Source organism: Daktulosphaira vitifoliae, unplaced genomic scaffold (genome assembly GCF_025091365.1).
Source record: "Daktulosphaira vitifoliae isolate Bord-2020 unplaced genomic scaffold, ASM2509136v1 Scaffold_3, whole genome shotgun sequence".
NCBI classification, from domain to species: Eukaryota; Metazoa; Arthropoda; class Insecta; order Hemiptera; family Phylloxeridae; genus Daktulosphaira; species Daktulosphaira vitifoliae.
In genome coordinates, this window is record NW_026099574.1 from 40,356,442 (window position 1) to 40,382,566 (window position 26,125).

Consider the following 26,125-nt stretch of genomic DNA (forward strand, 5'->3'; position numbering starts at 1 on the left):
TAAGTGAGTATTTTTAAATAAATGAACTCTTAGGCCTTATATCATTTTCTAAATTATTTTTTGTGTGTAAACTTTTGTTTTAATCCCTAGAATGTGGATTCAACAATTTATTAAATTGAATTTATATTTAGTTTTAAAAATGCCAATTTTCTAAAAATTTTGGAAATTGTGTTCACTTTTACTTGTCACTGTATATAAATTGTTATAACTTCAAATAAAAATAAATGCAGTACTAATATTACTATATATTACTAAGTATATTAAAAAAGCACAGCTTTAAAATATAATTATATAGTTGTTGATATTATAACATATTTATTTATTTATTTATTTTATTAATTTATTTATTTACTAAATTAACGCCCCAAAGGGCAAGAGTACAGTTAATAAAACTTAAACTAGACATCAATAAATTTAGAGCATACAATTAATTATAAAAACAAACAATATAAGTAAAGATTCTTAACTATATAATCGATCTCTTTATTATATCTAAAGAATTAAAAAAGAAGTCCACTTTATGACTAACTTTATTACATTCTAATAACATACGATTGACCGGAGCAAAAAGATTATAGTTCTGTTGGACAGGAGAAACATAAAACATCGTTTGAGACCGTAAATGGACTGAAGGAACATTAAAAGGAATAATATCAAGAATTTCTGGACAGTCAATTTTATTATTTAATAAACTATGGATCCAACTAACGTCAAACATTTTCCGCCTCATACTCAGACTGGTTAGTCCAATATCTGAAGCTACTACATTTAAATCAACTTCATTAATATCGTATTTTCCTACTTTTACTACTAACATACGTAGAAAACGTTTTTGTCATTTTTCCAGCTTATTAGTAAGATTAGCTTGATATGGTGACCAAATGATTGAGCCATATTCGACTATAGAACGCACTAAAGAACAATATAAAACTTTTAAACAAATAGGATTAGAAAACTCCCAGCAATTTCGCTTAAGAAAGCCCAACATCCGTAGTGCTTTATTATAAATAAATGAAATGTGTTCAGTAAAAGATAAATCCGAAGAAAGAATTACACCTAAGTCTTTAATATGAGGAATATTTATGAGATTAATACTATTTATATTATATGCATATAGTTCATATGAACGCTTACGACAAAAAGTGATCAGAGCACATTTAGACACATTCAAGCATAAACTATTAACAACACACCAATTATAAAATCTGCACAAGTCTGCTTGGAGATTATGACTGTCATAAACTGTACGAATGTTAGAATACATTTTTACATCATCGGCAAAACACAAATAGCTTGAATGTCGAAAGACATCAGAAAGATCGTTTATGAAAATTAAGAAAAGTAATGGAGATAAATGCCCTCCTTGAGGAACCCCAGAGGGGATGTGGATAATGGAAGAGATAATATTATTTATCTTTACTTGCTGCTGTCTGCCTGTGAGGTATGAAGCTAACGATTTAAGTAGTGGGTCTTTAACGCCAATATGTTTTAATTTATCAATTAATACCAATTAATATTGGTCATTATATGAAATAATGTTATATGTTGTCGACTTTAAATCTATATTTTTTCTAAAGACGTAGTTAAAATAGTTTTTTAATTTTATTTTTACTCGGCTTACAAGTATATAGCTATAATTTCAATGTATTAAAATTGATTTCTGGAATTACGTTAAAATATTTTGTATTGTTAAAATCTTAACAGTCATGCTCTTTTTAATTCGGCATTTAAACTGTAGTATTACAACTATTGGGTTTTTTCACGAAATTCTTTTACGCAAAATTTTTATGATATATCATTAACATTAAACAAAAGCAATATGTGGTTTAGACAACATTTTTCATTTCTATTTACATTTCTTCATATGTGTTTGCAGTAATCAATTTATATACAAACGGTGAGACCTATTGAACCAGGGCGTTTTTATAGGAGGCTGATGGGGCTGCAGTTACCCCTGAAATATCAGAATTTAAAAAAAAAAATTGAATAATGTTGAAAATGTTGAAAATTACAAAATTTGTATCTTATTTACAGACTACAATTTAAACGTGGAAACCAACTAGTCTGTGACCCTATAATTGATAATATGTGCACAAAACTGAATAATATATTGATATCAATCTACATGGTATAAATTTAGACCATGGACTGAACAGTTAGTTGGTCCAGCGCAGCTTTTTAGAATATCAACATATTTTGATATATTTATAGATATTGGTAATTTGATTTATTACAATACTATTGATTAATATATGCGTCATTAATACATGATAAACTACGTGTTAAATTATAAGTTTACTCTGATTTTAAAATACATCTATGTTATTTCATAATTCATGGTTATCATTTATCACAATAAAACAAAAATATTTAAGAGTCATATATATATATTGTTTCATCCATGATTATCTATGTATTATAATTTTCAATAAAAACAATTTTTTTTTGCTTTCAACTGTTTTGACTGCGAAGTGAAAATAAAAGTTTGCTGTTTGCTGATATACATATTGTTTTTTGACTTGTTTTTATAATTTGTTATTTAAATGTTAAAGACGTTTTGGAAGTTTTGCCTAATCAGGTAGGTACTTATATTTTTGGTTGTATGACACTTTTTCCAATTCAACTTTCATGTTAAATTTTATTACACGGGTAAATCTCAATAATTATAGTTGTAGGTATATGTGCAAAATATTAGTGTATCAGTTTTCAAAAAATTGAAATATCAATATAATAATAAATTAACTAATTTATACTTTGAGTACTAATGTTTAACTTTGTCTTGGAGCACTGGAATTATTATTATATTATTATATCCTTTCCACATTTATTTATAGTTTTGTTATCAATCATTTTCTATTATTATACCAATGTGTATATTTATTGTGATCGGCGACTCGAATCTCAGTGGCAGTTGATAGTGAAAACGTGTTTCATAGTTTAAAATTAATAATTATTATTTGTTTGTTTTATACATGAATTTAATTTTTACGCTTGTAAGTTGTATTTATTTCTTATCCACGGTCGATTCAAAACTACAATGGACAAATTTTTTGTAAAAATATCGAAGTCGATAGTAAGTGTATATTTTTACTTTAAATTAATTTAATTGTTAAGTACACATATTTAGTATGCATTAAGTTAAAAGTAGCCCTTAAAATATATTACTGATTTATATTATATTGAAACTACAATTTTGACAAATGCAACAATATAATATGTTGTATAAATATAAACTTTATATTTGATCTGTAATTTAATTTTTATATTAATTATTAAGGTAATATTATATTATTGAGCAAATTTAATTAATTTTGGTATATATTTTTTTATTATTTTGGTACTAATTGTTGTACTTGCTTATTAAAAAATTCTAAAACAAATGCTAAGGAAAATGTTAGCTTATCTGAAGAAAACCTCCATTCCACAGGAAATAGATCAAAAATAGTAAATGTAGTAAATTTATATCATATATTTAGGTAGTATACGATTTATTGAAAATTATCATTAAACATTTAAGGATATTTTTATATTATATACTTCTACCTTAATTTAAAGTAAAAATTCTGTAACTAGTTGTCTACATTAAATATATAATAGTAAATGTTTTTAATTTAATTTATTTTTAAAATAAATAGATGGATATAGATAGCCTTGTCGTTAATAATAATTTGAGTTTGTCCAACTCTTCTAACCAGTTATCTAGATCAAATGAAACAAAAATAACAGGTAAAAATGTTTAATATGTAGTTTTTCCAGTGGGACACAAGTAATTATTGATTTATATTTTTGATGAAGGGTTACCATTTAACTCAACTATCCAGTCACTTGAAATATGATATTGGTTTATATGTAAAATCTATATCAAATGTAAGTGATGAAGAAAAAATTGATATTTTACGCCATGTATGGATTCCGGATGCAAAATTTAATTTTCGTACCACAGATAATGGTAAATTTAAACGATTATTCTAGTTGAAGTGGCTTGACACATTTCAATGGCTGGCTTATTAAAAAATTAAAGAAGGTTGTTTCTGTAAGTTTTGTGTACTATTTTTGCGCTCTCATAATGTTGGTAAAGGTTCTAATAATTCTGTTGGCACACTGGTTGTAAAACCTCATACCAATTTAAAAAATGCACTTGAAACTTTTAGAAAACATGATAAAACTGCTTACCATCAGAGTGCTTTTCAAAATGCTGAAAATCTTATGTCAATTTTTGATAAAAAAAAAAAAGACAATATAATAATACAGTTAAATACACAACGAGCCAAGGATATATTAATGAATCGTGAAAAATTAAAACCAATAATCCAGACAATTAGGCTTTGTGGGAGACAGCAAATAGCTATTGTTAAAAAATAGTATCCTAAAGAATTATATACCTATTGCGTTTCTCACTCATTAAATCTTTGTCTCTCAGATGTATCGAAAATACAAGAAGTTCGAAATGTATTTGGTGTAATATCTGAATGCTGTTCATTTTTTAATTGTTCAGCAAAACGAACCACAGCTTTAAAAAATAAAATTCTGGAAATGAAACCCACTGTTCACGCTACAAAATTGAAGACATTGTGCGAAACCAGATGGGTTCCGCGGCATAAGTCTATTTTAATTTTCAAAGAATTTTTGGAGCCCATTGTCGCTGCATTAAAACAACTGCAAACTGAAAGTACTCGAGGAACTGAATTTTTAACTAGGACAAATAGTATTTTGAATTGTATCTGTAACTTCAGTTTTATTGTAGCAGTCACTATTTTAAGTAAATTATTAGGATATACATACACTCTGTCACAATACCTACAAAGTAAAAATATGGATCTGGTTACAGCTATTAACCGGATAAAAGCTATAACGTCAAATTTCAAGAAATGAGAAAAATTGCGAGGAAATATTTGGTGAAACTTACACAGAAGCTAAAACAATTGCAATATTATTAAATGTCGAAGAAAAAAAACCACGTTTGTGTGTTAACCAAAAAAATCGGTCAAATATCCCACATTGTTCTACCGAAGAATACTTTAAAAGAACTATTTTCATTCCTCATTTAGATGACTTAATATCCTCATTGAATGATCGTTTTATGCTTCACAAAGAAACAATTATTTCTTTACAACAAGTCTTACCTTCTTTTTGTATCAATAGCAATTTTTCGAGTATCAAAGCGGCAGTAAATTTTTACATTGATGATTTACCAGGTTTTATGGATTCAATAGAAGCTGAGTATGACTTATGGATGACTAAATGGAAATCAGTTGAACAATCAAGACCAACAAACTCCATAGATGCTCTAATTTCTTGTGATAAAATGTTATATATCCCAATATACATCAACTGATAAAAATACTTTCAATACTTCCAGTATCAACAGCATCAGTAGAGCGTTAGGAACTCTATTTCTAAAAATCGTCTTGTCGGTTTAGCATTACTTAATATTCATAGAGATATTTCAATAACAGACAAACATGTTTTAAACAAGTTTGCCAACAGTGGGAGAGCCAGAAGACTTCAACTTATAATTTGACTTTTTTTTGTAAATAATATTAATTTATATAATAATATACCTACATAATATTATTTTGAGTGAATATATTATATATTCTTATGTTTTTAAATTTTCTTCAGCCCACCCTGAAAAATTGCTCTGGATACGCATCTGTAACATGTTATAAAACAAAAAAATACCACAAAAAATATTTTAGTTCATTTAAAATATATAATGATTTACTAACTTATTAAATCGTAAATTAATCTAACACAACTGTGGCCAATGTTTGCCCATATTTTTAACATAATAATACAGACTTAATTTAAATATAATATTTAGATAATCATGTATTGACATTGAAATTCTTTATAGCATAGTATTTCGGGGTTAATTCGAAAAAGCATTGGTACCTTTAAAAAGCGCTCATTATAATATTTGACCAAAAATTGAAAACAGAAGCATTGTTTGTTTTTTGGGTATTTTTGGTCAAAATACTAACAACACGTTGAACGACCAGTAAAATTTTTTTAAAAATCTCAAATGTTCACAAAATGCCTATTTTAATATATATAATAAAGTTAAAATGGTTCTCATTTAAATTTCGAAGATGGACTTTTTTGATCCATCTTAATATGTATAAATTTAGTCATCACCGAGTAATGAATCAGATACGTTGTGCTGTTATACCGGCCCATCTGTATTCTACTCAAGACGTTTGATGTGATTTATTGTTTCATTGGGAAATAATCTGCCATTATAATAAGCATTAGGCTCAGTGAAAAATTGGAGAATTTAAGATCAAATGAATCCACTTAGAGTAAAACACAAAATAATATACAACTGTAATTATTTCTTTCAATTAACAGATTGTTATTGCTACTTAAACATTATATTTTCTCATCACTAGTTATAACAATCATTAACATTTTTTTATTTCTATAAATATGTAAATATAAATATTTATGTACATAGATTCTACGTATAATGCAATTTGTTATTTAAAATATTGAAAAATGTGTATTATCATTATGAGTGTATAGATATAAACATTCATAAAGGTTTGATGTAAGTTATAAATAAATATTAAATTCTTTAATAATATTTATATATAAAACTTTATGCTATTAAATGAATAAGTAAATTTTTAATAGAAACTTAGTTTGGATGCCATTAAATCCAGAGCCTTCCAAGAGAACTTTTCATTTCAAAAACTTTGAAGCTCTAGATTTTAAGCCAATTTTTCATTTGCTTGTACAAGCAATTGAAAAATATATGCTATTACTGAAGTCAACTGTCCACAATGGTCATTGGGTATAGTTTTAGATTGTTAACTAATTTCACAATAATTATTTTTTATTGCTAATTCATTAGTCGCTAGTAGTAGATGCATGATCTGTTTTATAATATTTTTTACAATAATGGTAGTGTGACACCATAATAGCTTATTTAATATTTTATAAAGAATACAAATTCAATATATGAATATACAAATCACTTAAATAATATTTTTATTTACAATCAAAATAATAAAATGCCAATAAATTAAATATTAATATATTTTATATTAAAATAGTTACACAAAGTCCTTTTATACATAAGGTTTTTCAATGATAATATTATTACATGGCAAAAATTATTTTTTGCCTGATTTTTTTATTCCTCCGCCACATAAAGGTCCTTTTTGAGAAGCTTTAGCTTTAAGATCTTTTAAAGCTTTTTCTTGTTCTTTCATTTTTTCTTTCATTTTTAAATCTTCATCATCCAACTCTCTGGTTTCTTTCTTAGGATTCTTTAATGGTTTTTTTTTTCCTCCTTCTCGTCCAGACATTTCTCTGTAAAGAATAAGCAAACATAATAATTACTCAAAAGGTGTTATTTATAAAAGATTATGATTAGAATTTTTAGAAGGTTATAGACATTCGATGAAACATGGGATTTATTGTATGAATAGTTTGTTGAGAATTTTCTATACTTTATAAGACAATAAGAATTATAATATATTTTGAATATTGTTAAGCCAATTTTTTTCAATAAAAATCTAATACATGTATGTTTAGTAAAATATTACAAAATGCTATAAGTATGAGTATAATGATTAAATTTAACTAATAGGAAATATCATTGAATGTGTAAAATGTATTTAAATTAACACTATTGAAAGTATATTTGATTGTTTATTAATTATACAATGAAAAAACATTTGAATTAGTTAATATATTTTCAAATATACAGATGATTTATTATTCATTAATTACAAAATTTTTTCTAAAATAATTATAATATTGTGAAAATTTTTTTTTTGCTTATTTAATTAGTATTTATTTCTTGATGTATAAGTGATTAAATTATTTTAAGGTTCATCATTTATCCCTTATAAGGGATTTTACTTAATTTTTTTAAATGGTAATAGTTATTATAATAGACTAAATGATTGGATATGACTGATTAATAAAAACTTTTGAACTGTATTTCAGAAGTTACTAACATTTCTCAATGTAGAGACAAGATGTAGATTATATTATTTTTATCATTACATATATCTCTGCCACTTTTCCTCTTACCTAGGTATAAAAATGTTCATAATTTTTGAAATAATGATTCAAAAGTTGTATCAACCATTTTCTTAGTTGGATTATTTTATCAAGTTTATAAAATATATATGTTGCCATTGAAAAAAATAAAGTTGGTTTCTTATAAATAATAAGGAGTAGAACTTAAAAAAATTAACCAAATTACAAACGAAGATTGTAAAATAACTATTATTTAAATAAACTAAAAAAATATTTCAATAATTATTATTTAAGAAATCTAGTGGTCAATGATAAATTAATGACTTGTGTTTATTATGAAGTTTTGAAAAAAGAAGAAATATTTATGAAAATTATCATTAAATCTAACAGCTGTGAAATGTATCAAATATTTAAAAATCATTTGTCATTACACGTGATGTTTAACCAATTAGTTTTAAACGTTTTATCTTCAAATATTTACTCAATGACAGTTTTAGGAATATAAGAATAAATAACATAAATTAATTAAAATTTTATTATAATTTGAATTTAAACTTACCTGATTTATAATTTATAAGAAATTATTTACTAATAAAAATTTTAGATACAACTTAGTTCAACATTTGTCAACACTCAAGTTTGAAGATGCGTGTGAAGCTACCAGTTTCTGATACACAAACTTTTTATCACTGATGATTTGAGGTAACACAATGGTAACCATAAATATAATTATTTATAGTATTAAACTCTTCCACAAGAGGTCGCAGTATAATATTAATATTCATGCTAGGTAAGTGTGTTCTAACATTCTTTTAATATTATATTGTAAAAAATTTTATAAGCTTCCTGAATTTGAATAGAAAATAAGTTAACTCGTCTCGGAACATTGTTAAAACGCAAATTACTGTTGTCGGGTAGGTGCGTTTAAGAGCTACCAAGCGTAATTTCCGCCGTTTTTATTTTGCAAAATTAAGTTAGTCTGACATATTTCACCACTTAGCTTTTAATATTAATTACAGAACAGTTTATAAGATTTCTAAATATTTCTATACATATCCAGAAAACTTATAAAATTTATTATTATTTATTTTAAATTATAATATTTTTTTTAGCAAAATTATTATTGTTTGTGAAAAAAGTGTTGACTGTATTGTTTTTGTGTTAACTAGAATTTTAGTGTATTACCTTATGATTTTAAATAGCATTTATGTAGTGCGATATTATATTATTCTTACATGTCAGTATCGGTAAGTTAATGAAAGGTATTTCCACTCTGATTTACGCTAATTAATTCTTAGACTTTTTGGACTTGTTAACATTTTTTCTTGCGTTTTTATTTTGTTACTGCGCGTCTTAGACTTTTTCTATTGGTTTCCTACGCTATTTCGTTCAATTATGTAAGTTTCTTGCTGGGTATAATTTTTTTGTCTNGTAAGTTTCTTGCTGGGTGTAATTTTTTTTGTCTTCGTTTTAGTGTTAAAAATATATTAATAAACATAAAATTCAATGTTATTAGACATTACTCTAATGTTTAAAATTCATTTTTCTTTTTTTTTAATAATCGTATTTTCCATTAAATATAAACTTNAATTTTTTTTTTTTTTTAATAATCGTATTTTCCATTAAATATAAACTTAATTTTTACATAATATTTTAAGTTAATGCTAAAAAAGGCCAATTTTTTGATAATAGCAGTATTAGCTTGCTCTATTAGTAACAATTGCATTTTTATAAGTAATGTTAGTTTTTTTTTTATTTATAATGACCATTTATTTTCCCTATATTTTTACACTCGTTAATAATTATTTGGCATATAATATAAAAGTAAATTATCCCTTTTAACCTTGTGTATCGCGCATTTTTATTTCACCTTTAAGTAACGAAATCTGAATGAATAGGACTTACCGAAATAAATTGATAATCGATAAGTAGAATAAAATTATGTAATTATAGAATATATGTTATAATTATGTATGTTATAGCGTATGTCGTATTAGATCGAATAAAGTAATGTAATATTGCCATAAAATATGTCGGACTTGCCTAATATAATGATAATTATGCAGTTATACATTTATCGGATTTACAGACAAGAAAATAAAAAATAAAAATAATAATGTTGCCACTGTCAAAATAAATCGGATTTAGCCAAATAAATAATGAAATATGCCAAAAAGTAAATGGGTTTTAACGAAAATAATAATAAATATACTATTTAAAAGACAATGCTGTAATGTGGCTGGGGCGTCCCAAAATATATAATAAAATAATACTATATTCATCAATATTAATAGACATTATAATTTCTAGCTAAAATATTCCTACCCATTAATATCGATATATCGGTGATCAATTCGCTACACGAAGATGTTATAGTCATGAGCGTGGATGTTCTATAAAGAATAAGTAATAATGAAGTGTTTTAAAAGTATGACAAATGTCAAGGAAATAGTCTTGACAATGACCTGTGATGGTGGAAAGGGGCTATGGCAAAAAGGCAACCTGGTGGATGCAATGTATATACTTGAGAAATTAATATTTGACCTGATTTTAAAAATTAAACAAGGCAAATCAGGTTTGGAAATCTTAAAATAAATATAATATATAATCTAGCAATATACGAGTAAGTATACAATGATAATATTTTTTTCAAAATATAGCAATATTTATAACATAATAATTGGCAGGAAAAAGGATCGAAACGTAGTCCATAATTTAAAAAATAGAGAGGCCTCTGATGACAAGGAAGTCTTCGATATAATTATTAAGATGACCCTTCCCACGAAAAATGACTCCATTTGCATTATTAATTAATGTATTTTAATTTAAGTAGTTCTAAACAAATTTTAAAATATAAGATTATATTCATGTAAGTTAGTGTATAAGAGTAACGCGATTTTTCCTACTAACCATTGTTTTGACCAGGTGAGGGGTTATTTTAAAATTTCTTTTATTTGATATATTTTTCAAGCTGGTGCTCGAATTATATATTCGAGAAGAAATAGTAAAGCCAAAAGAAGTATTTAAATTGTATTTTCCGCGCCTTTTATATTGATTATAAAGTATAATTTTTGGGAAAATCTTCCAATAAATTTGAGTCAATCAGTATAATATTCGGTTTTTAAAATTTATAATCAACTGTTTATTTTGCTTAATTTATTAAAAATTTTGTCTATATCCTTTATAATAATTTATTTATGGTACCTGAGTATAGGTTAATCTAGTTAATTATGAATAATATATTTATTTATAAATATTATATTATATATAATTTTCACGCAGTGACAAATAATGGCCGACGCCGTGTAGGGTCATAATCATTTTCTATGATAAGTATATCGTCAAAAATTATTAAAAGTAACTTTAAATTATACCAAAGATATGCAATTGTTACCATAAATGTTACACAAGAGCCAGCAAAAATACCCAATTTACAATAAATTAATTTAAAAATCCAAATGTTATTTTGTCTTCTGTGCTGAATTTTGACTTTTTTCATAAAAGAAGTTGTCAAACTTTTCAATAAGTTTACCTAAAATTATGAATATTTTTTAAATAAAAAATTTGTAACTACTTAAGCAATGAGAGACATTATTGGAATATGATTAAACATTTTGGCTGGTTCTCTTATATTGTAATATAAAAGTATATTCAGTTAAGTAAATACTATCTTTGTAAGTAAATCTGCCAAAAAAACATATTAAATAACTAACAAGGAGAATATTTTTCTTACTAAGTCTCGGAGATGGTGTTCTTTTAAACACAGCATCCGACATATTCTTAAAAGGAAATGTTCTGTATATATCGTAGGGACTGAATTTAGTATTTTTCAAATTAATCTTGTCGTCTGTATATCCATGTTCAGTTTTCAAGAAAGAATTAGGTTTTTTCTTTATGTAGCTTCTCTTAATAACGGGCTGTAAATCATTCTTTTGATTTTGTCCCATATTTAATTGTGTTTTCATCTTATCACATTGATTTTCAAAACCATGTGTCTTTTTCAACACAGGGCTGTTGTGTACGTCATTCGTTAATAAATTTAGACTTTCATCATAAAAGTACTTGTTATACATTTCAATAAGTTTACCTAAAATGTTTAATACGTTAAAGTAATAATTTAATAGTTTTAAAAGAAGTATAGTTTTTACATTATCGCTTAAAAATTAATTTTTTTTTTATTTATCTCAAATTTAACATAAATATTATCAATCGTGTTACAAGCTAGGTGAATTTTTTTTCAAATTTTGATTTTTATTGATTTTGAAAAAATTAGTATATAGTTTACTATATATTTAATAATTCATTATTTTTTAAAAGCGTTCTAAAATATAAGAAATACTTCAAAGGTAATTTTTTAAACTATTTGCTAAAAGTAAATTGTGTTTTTTATTATTATTTCAGTATATTTAAAATATACAAATATTTCTCACCAATTTCTGGAAGAGTTATCTCTTTAATGATATGTAAAGGTTCTCTCTCTGTATTGCTTTCCTCTATTTGTCCATAGGAGATGGAATAAGCTGTGTTCAAATTCAAGTTATGGTCATCATCTAGTGTCAAGGCGGGAGTATTTAAAACGTTCGATGAATTTAACTCCACAGCCTAAAAATGATTCAAATGTTTCTGTGAAATTCTATACATTTTTTTTTTACTTTTAAATGTCATTTTAAACCTATTTTTTGGTTCCATAAAAGATAATTTTAACAAAAATTTTTTGTTAAAATTATTATCATGTCAAATCTAATTCCACAATATAAATATTAGAAATGAATGTTCGCACGACATTTCACGTTTACTAGTGTACGATCCAGTAAAAAATATATATTATCTACCGAATTCTAATAGTCCGGCTATAAAGTGGATAGCTTCCCTATGTGCAAACGTTGACTTTAATATCTATACTAATACAATTATAATTGTATTCGTATGGATATTAAAGTTAATAATTAGTTAATATAAGTTAATAATCAATAATTATCGATGAAAATGCAACATAGCAATAAGAGATCTCTGTGATGTCTAAATACAATTTTTGAAATCGTCCAGACGTAGCCAAAACTACTAATTTATGATCTATGTTTGCGACTTTGTTTAGTTTTCATTATCTCACTGAGGTCACAAAAATAAATTCTAATTATATTACAAAAATAGATGCTGAAAAAATTTCAACACTAAATCACTATGAAGTTGCAGAGGTCACAAATGAGATCTAAATATTGTTCTTATCAAAGCTGAAAAACGATACGTGTGTTGGTATGACTGACTTTAGACTCTCATGGACTTGGTGCTATATTCTTTAACGCGCGTCTTAATCAAGTGCTCTATAAGCCAGTACTGTTTCTCTACTCTCTATGTGTAAACATTATGTCTATAAATTGTAGTAAATAGCTGAAAAGGTATCAAATAAACTTCCGTATTAGTATAGTATAACATTGTAGTAAGCAATTATATATTCTTAAGTAAAATAATAATGTCACATAAAGGGAAAATACAGGGTAAGCCAGTTAAAAATAGTGGAAACAAGAATATATAAAGGGAAACGAGAAAAGTAATAAGAGGATACACGTTTTTAATAAGAAATGATTACTAATAAGTCATTACATATTCGGCTGTATTAAAGTTAGCGTATTTAATGGACTTTACTTAAAATAATGTAACCCGACAAATGACAAACCTAATAAGTACTTCTTTTTTGATTAATTAGGAAAAATACAGAGTGATCGGTTTATCGTAAACCACGCGATTACTCGCAAAATAAATGCAATATTAGAAAAACATTTTTGATTACTTTTTGTTACATATATTTCTTGATTTACTAGTTAATAATAACTTTTTAGAATCGTCCCTTGTAACGTAATTGGGTATCAACTTTTAGCTTCGATGCGAAGCTGAGAAGGTATTGGTTTTACTAAGATGTGTTTTTTTTTTTTTTTTTTTTTTTTTTGTGTCTGTTACCACTTTTTCTCAGCTCTCACCGAACCGATTTCTTTCAATGATACGTCAAAAGATCACAAATCGTATCTAGCCGAAGACATTACCCTCAAAAATTGAAAAAACTTCCCTCGTTCCCCATAAATGGGGGAAACCTTCAAAAAAATTACAAATTTAAAAATTGCTAATTTTCGAAATTTTTTCAATTTTTTTTACTTAAAATTGCTATAACATTTTATAAAATTGCTATTTTTTTTGTAGATGCATGATGTCTTTACCTATCATTTGGTATATTTTTTTTATAAATCTGACTTTTTACCTGCCTACAGGGGGGGATTCAAAATGACAACTTTTTCACAAAAAATTGACTTTTTCAACTTAAATTTTGAAAGTGTTCCGGAAAGTCTGACACTTTTATATATATCTTAAATTAAAGCTAATGTAATATACTTTATCATGGAAAAAAAAAATTTCGGACTTTATTTTATCTTCAAGGTGAAAATGGCTACCAAATGCTATTATTGTGTGAAAATTCTCAATTTTATTTTTTACATTTTTAACATTATAATGCTATAACTTATTGAAAAGTGTATTGATCAATATAATTTTTTTATGGGAAATACTATTTTCTAATAATCTCTTTTTTATTCGACATACTTTGTCTTAATCAGGATATTAATAAGGAACTAGCAGTTTATGAAGCTTTTGGAATAATCCACCAATTTTTTAAAATTAAACACTATCTAAAGATTTGCATCGAAGCGTTTTTTTTTGATAGTGATTTTAATCACTGTCAGATATCATTATACTTGATCCAACTATGCCACGTCACCACTGTGCCGCGACCCCCCTGTGCTGGGTTTATTTTTTAAATGGCAATATATATATTTAACTAGTTTATAAAATACGAAATAATCTAATTAAGAAAATGACTGATCGATAACAACTTATTTTGGAAGTTATTAACAATTTTATGTAATTACTGGAGATGTAGAGATGACTGGATGCTGCTATTTTTATCACTAGCCATTTCCCGGCCGTACTTTTCGTCCTGCTTATAATATTATAATAACTTCAGAAATTGCTGGTCCAAAACTTTTTATCAACCAGTCGTTCTCTTATTTAGATTATTTTCTATTTTATAAGCTAGTTAAATGTGTATGTTGCTATCTAAAAATATAAAGTTGACATCCCTTTATAAGGGGTGTCAATTTTATTTTCATTTATCATTATCATTTAAAGATTTAGTAAAAATGAGGAGCGGTATAATACTTAGCGACTCTCTACTTTTAACATTATGCATAGATAACCATTTTTCCACGTTGCCCATCCCACTCATCTATAATTAAAAGTTATATTCAATCAAAAAGTAATAATACAATATAGATTGCTACTAGTCAGCTTTTTTTTAGACCATTTTCCAAAAAAATAATTGGTTTCCATGTAACTTTCGAAATTTAACCCTAAATCAACCTCTAGAATAAATTGTATTTTATAATAAAAACAATATATAGTATGATTTATTAAAATAAATCAAATTTTAATTTGTACATTTTTGTGAAAAAATCATTATTTATCAAAAAAATGGGATGAAATACACATCACACTATTTATAATGTACATATCCATATAATACATAATACATTATTTATAACATAAATAAATTGTAATATGATTACTTTTATTGTGGTAAAATATTATGTTGAAGATTTAAGTTTTTAATAAATATAATTTGATTAAATAATCTTTAATTAGCTAGTTCTAATGTTCTATATTTTATACTACATTTTTTATTTTATTAAGTGGGCAAATGTATTTTTTGTGTCGGAAAATAAATATTCCATAGTACCAGTTAAATAAAATATTTACTGTGGAAAAATTAATTTTTGTATTAAGCCAAAAAAAAAAAGAAGGAAATATCAATAACATGATTTTTTTGAGCTAGAGAATGATTGGCCCACATATCCTATCACGGTAGTATATCAGTAATTTGGTTAGTATTAAGGTTTGTGATAATTTTTAAAAATTCAAGTTAATTTATATTTATGCTTTGTGCAAGATGATTATCCTGAAGCTTTTATAAAAGAGAAATAAATATTGACATCTTCAGACATTACACCAACCAAAATAAGAGGACCAAACAGAGTGTAGCTATTGATGATAGCCCTAGTGGTAAGTTTACTAACTTTGTGGGATAGTTTTATTTTTTACACTTTCTTGCACTTGAGCAATATACCAAGATTTTCTTAAGTGATTTTGAATGCATAAAGAAATATTAATATTTTACTAGTATTCATAATACTATAGGATAGAAAAGGTCCTCGATTACAGGAGATTTCTTCAATACTATTAAATAAAAGCTTTCCTATCAGATAAAATTTTTAGGACTGTTTAGCGGGTAACAATTACATATCCTTATTAAACGCATCAAGCGGTTATCAGTTTAAACTTTCCAAAGATTCGAAATAGTATATAATTTTTTAAACAAACACGGGTCATTCTCAATTGAAAAGAATTTAAAAGGCTTTAATTATAAAAATAATGTGTTACATGTTACGTTTAGAAACAGCGTAATCAGTTATTAGGACACAACAGCAAAGCCCGTAACAGTTTATGACTTTTTAACTCTAACATTAACTTAAGTAATTAAACTATGTAGGTATTTAAAAAATTAATTAATATTAAAGTAGTAATGTTTAACTCACATGTTGGGACACACTTGATGTCACAAATTTGGACACGTATGATGTCACAAATTTAACACTATTCAGTATAAAATTTTTCGTTTTAATGAAAAACACTTTTACATAGTCATTAAACTGATTCCAAATTTTCTTTTCATTTGGTTTCGTGTTCTTTACTAATCTTCTCAAATATGGAATAGTGTTGCTAGAAGGCACAAGAATTAAATATCTCGGTTTTATTATGTCATTATTTTGATAAGTAGAAATTTCATCGACTTTCTCATTTCTATCAAAGTATGCTAGAACGGTTCGCATTTTTTTTTCTTCAAAGACTTTATCCCAAATGCTGACTGGCTTGCTGTTTTTTAAAGCAATCAAAAAACTGTCACTTACTTTGATTGTAGGTTGCGGTTGTAATAAGTATTTGAATACTTCGTCTAAAGCACATCCATGAAAAAAAACATTATTTTCTTTTAATTCCTTTAATGGACATGTAGGTTCTCCTATTTGAAAAATAGCTAACGAACAAGAGTTTGGCCACACATAAAGATTGTCTTTTAAAGTTAAAAATCTAATTACTGGTAATTCGACCTGTTCAGATATGGTGTGCAAAGCTATTTTTTTATTTATGTTCCAAGAAACCACGTTTTCAAAAAAATTGTCAATTGGTATGTTAATTTCTTTAAAATCGAACAGTTCGTCAAGTTTTGACATTTTATACATATTCTTTAGCATATTTCCCATGTTACAAGTATTTTCGTCATTATAGTTAAATGGTATGAAATGTTTATAGCGATTGAAATAACGAGCAATTATTTCAATTAATGTCGCTATAATTTTGAATTCAAATGGATGAATTGACTGTAATTCTTTTTTAATATTCTTCATATTTCTTATTTCAAATATTTTCAATCGTAGTCTTCTGAGAAAATTTAATGGAATAGTAAAATTGTTTGTTACAAACAGTCTCATTATAGTTTAAAATTTAGCCAGTAAATAAATTTTAATTTGTAAAAGAAGAAAAATTAATTATTACCTAGTTATATTATACAATTAATAGTCCTAAAAAATACTTTAAAAAGTGACTAGTTGACATATTCTAACAATCAAGGGTATAACGAATGCTTACCTTACGCCGTATTGTGAAAGATGTTCATTTAATTTAAGTTTTATTATGCACATTAAATTTTATTATCGCTGATTTTCCAAAATGTGTAAAAACTCTCTTACTCACCTTTCAACAAGCTGGCAGTCCTTATTATTATTTTTTTTAACGTAAGTTTTTAANGTTTTGTTACTCACCTTTCAACAAGCTGGCAGTCCTTATTATTATTTTTTTTAACGTAAGTTTTTAAAAATATTTACTAGATGCATTATTTTTGTATTTGCAATATTTTTAGAGATAAACGTTAAAGACTAAAAAATTCTTTGTTTTCACGAAAAATAAAATTAAACAGTTTTAATTTTTTTATTAGTTAGACGTTGAACAATTAATGTTACAAAAAATTAGTAAAGACCTTTTTCCTTTACATTATTGTTTGCTGCATTATTAATTCTGTGGAATTTTTTCTATTTATAACTGTTTAAAAGATATATACAAAAAACTAAATTCCTATATCTTTTAGTTAATTTTCAACCCCTTTGAGGCACGTGAAGGGGTTGAGTTTTGAACTAGGACGCTCAAAATTCACCAATATTTTCTGTATGCTGAAAAGAACAAAATTCCGAACACTTGACATCAAATTTGTTAAAAAAAAATCACAAAATATAAATAAGGACCACACTAGTGTACAGTGTTATCTAGAGTTTTTCAAATCAATTAATTTTTCTCGTATAGTCTGTAACAAAATAATGAATCCCGATGGTTTATTTTATTAATTCCATTTATATATGTTTTATTGGATTTTTTCAACCATTAAGGTTTAATGATTTTACTGTTTTATATTTTCTGAATCTGTATCCGTCAAAAAATACGACTAACAAGCTTATTACTAATTGTAAGTTACCATAAATGACCCGAAAATGCTTACAATTTCTACATCGCTAATAATCTTATTAATTTCACTAGACTCTTACAATTGAGTTAATAAATTCAAATCATTCCGAGGTTCTTTATTTGGACGATAATGTGTGAATCAAAATTCTAAATACATTTTTAAAATAAATATATCTAACTCTTCAATTGTCGAATTTATTAATTATAATTAAGCCAAAGAGCCTAAATACATTATTTATTAATGATAATTTTATATTTAGCTTCAATAATGTGTATTAAAAGACACTTGAACAAAATAATGAAAAAAAATCAATTAAAATAAATAGTGGTTTTGATATTAATAGATGCGATACTGAAGCACAAGACAAGTACAAATTTGAAACACACATGTTATGAAATTTACAGTGAAAACACAAACCGTAAAATTTGTGTATACGAACAGGCGTTATGACGACAGTTCTTGACACAGGTGCTGTACATAATTTTTCAACCTATTTTTTCTAATTATTATAAGTTCATTTTTCTTAATCATCGTATGATTATATGAAAAATTTCAGGGTACCTTTGGAATAACTCTAAGCAGGTCTGGTAAAAATTTCAGATTTTAAATCGAAAAACGCTGGTGGCAATGTGCGTTTTTGTTAACATTTTTAAACGCTCACGGTGTGCTAAAAAAATATTTCTTAATTACGCGTATAATTTTCCTAGAATAACATCGTCGAGCTCTTTTATTTAAAAAAAATGTTGAAAATCGTACGTTGTTAAGTAATTTTTCCAGTATTGGCTAATTTTCAATATTTTATTATATCATAAGATATTTTAGTCAACTTAGATGGAAGCATTTTATTAGTTCAAATAAAAAATGCCTAAATCACATATATTGTGACACTACCCTTGAAAAAAGCTCGCGTAGATCACTGCACCTGGAGACCTTAATATGTAGAGAGTATAGTTACAATACTTTTGAAAGTAATTAAAATTGTCGTCTTACATACATAAGGAAAATATTAAGTACATATTTTAATTATAAAGTTATTTATTATGAAATAGTACCTCGACAGAGAGTAAACCGAAAAAAATCTGCTTTTAATTTGTTTGAGCCCGATAAAAGAGTTATCAATCTAGTATATGTTCACCTCTAGTTGGTTATACTGGATATGGTGCAATACCCACTTGTACCGTTGTTATCAGCTGCTGTTGCTGTTGTCAGTACAATTTAACGTTTCTGTGGTTTTTTAAATATGTGAGTGTTCTCTCTAACCTGCAAGCTCATGCATTGTTTTAACGTGCTCTACTTACTTCTACACACCGTAGATAGTTAATATGTAAGCTCATACAGTGCTCTGTTCATAATTGTGCTCTCAAATAAAACCACATTGTTGATGTGAAGAATGTAAATATTATCCTACAGTTTTAATGTACTGCTGTCCTATGCAGAGGATTCAATGAAATGGAGAATATCAGCTCAGATAACCAAGTCAATGTACAGCTCATGTGATTCACGAAGGAGGCAGATCAGCTATAGCATCATTCAATACCCAAACACCAGAGAGAGTATTTGTTGTATCCCTTAGCTCATAAGGCCACAACATCATTTAAATATAAAAATTAATCATTTAAAAGTTATGTACTTTATTTTAGGTTAAGTATTATCGGTCCACATGATCCTTATAAGCTATTGACGCCAACCGTTAATTTAGGAGTGTCATGGCGCAACATAATTTATAGTTTTGTAGTTTAAATGTATAGTTTAGTTACTAAGTTCAATGGATAATTGTAAACACTTATGGCAAATTTAAAATTAACTTATAGCTTTTTATATTTTTAAACATAAATATTTAAATTGTTTTTTTTCAAATCCGATTAAAAAATTAACAGAAACAAATGGTTAAAAAGTTATAGTATCTTGAAGTTGCCGAGTGAACAAATCAAAAATATCATAAAATTATTGAATATTACAGATTTTCTGCGAAATAATAAACAGAAACAATGCAGAACGGTCTTTTTTATAACTTAATAAAATAAAAATAACTGCAAAAGTTATTGGTAAAACAATCAAAGGATCAATTACGCTTACCGGTTTTACATGATTCTTGTGGGATAAGGATCACGTCCTCAAAGCCCCAAAGTAAAGAAAGTCTAGCCAAATTACAATCTATATAAAACTCTCATGACTAAAAAAGTACAGTTACCCAACAAATCCCAACAGTCACTGGAAAAGTCATAAAATTTTTATGACTATTAATAGAAATTATCAATAAAAATAAACTAAAAGAACTTTTTTAACACATTTTTCTCTTATACTAGGTCTTTATTTATCAGTCAATAACAAAATATCTCACAATTTTCAAACGTTGTAACTTTTGAAACATATGCTTTCGCTGAAATATTTTTACATATTATTTATCTGCAATAAGAAAGTAAATTAAAAAAAAAAGCTTATTAAAAAAAAGGGTGCCCCGTAAACTAGACTTAAACCATTCTTCTAAATAGACTATTAAAAAAAACTAATCTTGAAATTTATGTTCAAGACTGATATTTACTGGACTGATATACTCTTCCTTGAAACTCGGGTTAGTGACGCCGAAAGTTGTTCTACGACATTACTGTATGTTTTCTCTGAAACTGTTTTTAACACGCTTATATTAGTTTCACCTGTATGTATGTATGTATGTATGTATGTTTGTATGTTTGTATGTATGTATGTTTGTAACTCTCCACGCGCCACACGTTATCGCATATTCGGTCGTCTAGACCAGAGGTTCTCAAAGTCAAATGAATCACGGACCCCCCTCTAAAGACCTACAGTTTTAAAGACCTAACCCTGATATGTGCTCGCGGACCCCTGGGGGTCCGCGGACCACACTTTGAGAAACTCTGGTCTAGACTAGACTGTCATAACGCATTCACCCCACCCCACGCCACTCTCATCAATAGCCGGCAATACTATTCCTGTATAAATTTATTTTTGGTTATCGTACCCGTACACACGTGCGTGTCATCAATATTATATATATATAAACAAATTTTTATTTTGACTGACCATTATCATCCGCGTGCATACGGCTTACGCATATACAGAGTGTTCAGTAAGTCAGGAAACGGGTTTCTATTGTTCTCATTGTTACAAACAATGAGAACAATAGAAACCCGTTTCCTGACTTACTGAACACCCTGTATTCCTACCGCCGTGTATACCTCAGGTATAACGTTAGTCCGACCCGCCCGCCCACAAAACACGGCTATACCTAATGCATGATACGTTTACGTACTTAAGTCGCTTTACATGTATATATATATTCTATTTACTATTAAAAATATATATTAACACACTTTATTCTTATTTAGAGATATAGAACTCATTCATTCCGATTACAAAGAATGATTCCCGTATCGTCATTTTTCGTCACTACCTCCATGTTCCGGGAGTGGTTAATTTACGCGCCTGCTGCTTCCATTGGATGTGGTAGCCATTTTTCAGACACCCTCCCCGGAATCGAACCCTGATTTCCCGTTACAACCATGATATTGATAGTAACTACTATCATAACATGAAACTAAAAAGTGAAAAATAAATATAGTTTAAAAAAACTAAAAAAACACGCTTTTAAAGCACATCGAACTAAAAAGTTAAAAATAATTTTTAAAATAATTATGAACAAAAAATACTAGTATTATTGTGATAAAAGCGTCGGGCGCTCAATATACGAAAAATATGGCACAAAGCACCCACGCTTTTATCACAATAATACTAGTATTTTTTGTTCATAATTATTTTAAAAATTATTTTTAACTTTTTAGTTCGATGTGCTTTAAAAGCGAGTTTTTTTAGTTTTTTTAAACTATATTTATTATATCTCAACGTCTCACTGCAAATGTGTGTGTTTATATTGTCATTCCGCGGAGCACACGACAATAAATAATGCGTATCCGAACCGAAATTTAAATCAGTTGCCGTAACTCATGTTAGCTAAACTTACTATTATTTTAAACTATCACAATAGATATTTTTTTAAACATTCGTTGATTAGTTCAATAATTTCTAAATAATAACAATTATTTATTAATAATTATTTTTTCATCTTCTTTGATTTCTCCTCGCCTTAATCATAAAGTATTTAGGGTCGGTCACCCTTATCCTAAATTTCTACTCGACACGATCTCCCACATCATCTACTCTCACAACAGCCGTCCTCATATCGCATTCAATAACTTTCCTCTATCTTTTTTTGGTCTTCTTCTACCTATAATTCCTTCAACATTCATTTATATAACTGTTCTTACAGCTTCCGATTCCCTCTCTCCTCATAACATGACCAAACCATCTGAGTCTATTTTCTCTAATCAGTTTATATGGCTTGGTGCGCATAATTGTCACTATACGTCGATGGTAATTTGGATTTTTAAAAATGATCCAAGAAAAGTCCAGGCTATTTGATTATTTGGATAGTATAGTTAGATACGATAGCAGCGTATTTGTGCTCCCACTACCAGGCCGTCAATTCTTTGTTGTCCGTACGACCACTGAATTGTTTAAGCGTATGCTTCATGGTATATGTGGCCACATCTAGCTGTAGAAAAAAACGTTATACTATATAATTAATTGGTAGCTGAGCGGTAATTGAAATATGTTAGTAATAAAAAGTGGTGGTTCTGAAATAGGGAGCTTCATACTCTTGTTTGAAATACAAAATCTGATCTTACATATGAATGATGTTAGTAACGATAATGTTTAAATAAAATTTATTTTGTTGATAACTGTGATAAGGTCATATCACACTACAACATTAACATAATCATTGTATTTTTGTTTTTACAATAATCACAGATATTTGTGGCATCTGTTGCAATAATACAGTTAGAGCTACGTAAGTAATCTATTCATTTACGCCAGTAACAGGTTTTGTTTGTTATTCATTGTTTTATATTACTCATACTCACGTTGTGATAATTTGTAAAATTAAATTACACTATACTTTTTTTTATTTTAGAACAATTTTATATCTTTGCAGTATGTCTAAAAATCGCTATGTGAGTAACAGTTCCAGAGGTATATTTGACGAGGAAGATGAGATTGATGACAATGAATTTCTCAGCCGTGTCCGACCAAATAGAAATGATCTCTTAGGTCAAAATTTTAGTAATCAAAGTTTAGCCAATGCTCATCAACAAAAACAACAAGTGATTGAAGCAACTAAAGATGTAGAGCAACGAACTCTTCAATCTACTGAAAGAACATTACGTCTTTTAAGGGAATCAGAAAATATTGGAACTGCCACTGCTGAAGTATGTATTCTAAAAATGTTATAATTTTACATTATTGTTTAATGAATGTAATGTATTACAGGAATTGGTTAGACAAAGAGAACAGTTGCAAAATACTGACAGACGGTTAGATGAGATTAATTCAAATTTACGTGTTAGTCAAAAACATATTCAAGGCATAAAAGTAATTATTTTTTTATGTATTTAAATAGAAGGGACATGGTGTGCTGCATTGGATCAATCAATTACCTTATTTATGCTGATTTTTAGAAGCGTTGTTTGTTATTGATTCCTGGGTGGGTGACTATACAAAGACTTTAACACCTTGTCCTTATATCAGCCCCTTCAGTCATAAGATTGTATCAGATTAACAGCTGTTGTAAAACTATCAAGTTGTAAGGTAGAGCCAATCTCAAATAGTTAGGATTGAGGCTAAGGAGATGATAATGTTGATGATGATACTTATATGGTTAATATTCTAAATTAATTAATTGGAAATTTTTTAATTTATATATAGAGTATATTTGGAAATTTTAAGAATATGCTCAGTGGAAAATCTAGTTTACCTGCCCGTAGTGCTTCAATAGATGAGCCATCAGTCGCTCCTAATATAAGTGCAGTAAGGAGAAGCACATTATGTGCAACATTAGCACAAACAAATTCAAACTTAAGTTCTATGGAGGAGCATCCAGGTATGAATAAACATTTTAGTACTATAAAATTAAGAGGTTTTGTGGTATAGTTATTGTGAAAAAATTCAAAATTTAGGAGGTTTAAAAGCAATGTAGTATATTTGTATTTTGAAAAATTAAGATTTATTAAAACATTTCTGAAAAGACCATTTATTATTAAATTTGTAATATTGCGAATCATATTTAATTTCATATTTAAAAATAAATTATTTTAAATAATATACAAAATACAGTTTTATTTATTATTTAATTTTCTATTAATAAATATTTTAATTTTTAATTTTTATTTTGGCAAATTGAGAAAATAATATGTTAAGAAAACTCGGTGATTAAACTATGTCTCTTAAAGCTCACAGATAAATTTTTTTCATTTCTAGTATTTCAAATGGGAGGGTAGATTTATTGTAATTCTGTACATTTATTTTAATAACAGGCATTTGTTTTTATTCAACTGTTCTTTTTTAAATACAGGTGAGAAAAGATCTGAAATATTTTGAATGCTGATGTATAAAATGATATTTTTATATTTTTAATAACTTCTATAATATAATAGATATTATTCAATCTGGTTATTTTTATAAATAAGTAGTACATTTATTACTGTATGAATTATTTTATTATGTCTTCTTTATAGGTTTAAGAATTAGAGGGTTGACTGACAATGAAGTTACTAAACCAAGTAATGTGCAATCATCATTAGATAATAATTTAGATGAAATTTTAGGATCAGTGACTCGATTAAAAGGCATGAAATTATTAATTATTAATGTCTGGTTATTAGTTTATATTTTAATTAAATATTTTTTTATAGGTTTAGCTCTTGGTTTAGGAGAAGAAATTGATTCTCAAAATGACTTGGTAGAAAATATTATTGGTAAAGCTGATAAGGCTGATATAAATATGGGAAGACAAAACAAAGAAATAAGTCGGATCTTAAAAAAATGATTGCCTTTTCTACTAAAAACATTCCTATTCAATATCTAGCCATCTTTATTGCTATTAAATAACATATCTAATAATTTTTTAAAAAATAATGTATCCTTTTAATGAATACACTGCACATTTTTTCAGTATTGTATTGTTTTATTATTCTGTCAATGTATATTGTTATTTGTATATATCTTTAATTATACATGTAATAAGGTTTGTTATTTTAGAAGTTTTTGTTGGAATTTTATATTAGATACACAAGTTATTTGAATGTAATTAAATATTAAAGTAGTCAAAAGTAACCAATTCTTATGCAATTTATGAATTAAATTACTTTTTTTTTTAATTAAACAAAAAAATGTTTTTTTACACTTTTTTTGTTTATTGCTAAAATTCACTAGTAACCCTGAAATTTAGATAAATGTCTATGTTATTTAAAACAGTCTTAATAAATATAATATTACAGTAGTGGTCAAAATTATAAGACACCTCTAAATTTTATATTTCATGTGTTAAGATTTTGGCCTTGTACACAATCATTAACGTTTCAATCAACAAGTAAATGCATGAAACTTTTGTCTTTATATAATATGTTCATAAATTTAAAATAAAACCGTTTATTTTGCATTATT

At 26.7% G+C, this 26,125-nt stretch overlaps 1 protein-coding gene, 1 long non-coding RNA gene and 1 pseudogene across 5 annotated transcripts; all 3 read left to right on the forward strand.

Annotated features, from left to right (window-relative positions):
- Positions 1–694: 694 nt before the first annotated feature.
- On the forward strand, positions 695–5,545 carry LOC126902164 (52 kDa repressor of the inhibitor of the protein kinase-like; annotated as a pseudogene).
- A 3,011-nt stretch (positions 5,546–8,556) lies between these two features.
- Positions 8,557–12,192, forward strand: LOC126903214 (uncharacterized). The gene is made up of 4 exons (XR_007703445.1): positions 8,557–8,785; positions 9,108–9,242; positions 9,978–10,171; positions 10,306–12,192. It is a non-coding gene; the product is annotated as an uncharacterized LOC126903214 (long non-coding RNA).
- Positions 12,193–15,974: 3,782 nt separating this feature from the next.
- Positions 15,975–25,795, forward strand: LOC126903200 (synaptosomal-associated protein 29). 4 transcript variants are annotated; one of them, XM_050681257.1, is made up of 8 exons: positions 15,975–16,098; positions 18,951–19,075; positions 23,435–23,474; positions 23,598–23,892; positions 23,954–24,055; positions 24,389–24,563; positions 25,198–25,308; positions 25,375–25,795. In XM_050681257.1, exons 2-8 carry the CDS (start codon positions 19,054–19,056, stop codon positions 25,506–25,508), a joined length of 879 nt encoding a protein of 292 aa, XP_050537214.1. In that variant the 5' UTR covers positions 15,975–16,098; positions 18,951–19,053; the 3' UTR covers positions 25,509–25,795. The 4 variants fall into 4 exon arrangements, with proteins under 4 accessions (XP_050537214.1, XP_050537215.1, XP_050537217.1 ...); XM_050681258.1 differs by lacking the exon at positions 15,975–16,098 and having other exon boundaries at positions 18,962–19,075; positions 23,619–23,892; XM_050681260.1 differs by lacking the exons at positions 15,975–16,098; positions 23,435–23,474 and having other exon boundaries at positions 19,057–19,075; positions 23,619–23,892.
- Positions 25,796–26,125: the final 330 nt, after the last annotated feature.

What these genes read in the sequence shown, in the direction of transcription:
- LOC126903200 (XM_050681257.1), top strand. Translation starts at nt 19,054, where the DNA reads ATGACGACAGTTCTTGACACAG. An exon ending in GACGACAGTTCTTGACACAG is followed by an intron (nt 19,076 to 23,434) that starts GTGCTGTACATA and finishes CAATAATCACAG; the next exon opens with ATATTTGTGGCATCTGTTGC. An exon ending in AACATATTCAAGGCATAAAA is followed by an intron (nt 24,056 to 24,388) that starts GTAATTATTTTT and finishes ATTTATATATAG; the next exon opens with AGTATATTTGGAAATTTTAA.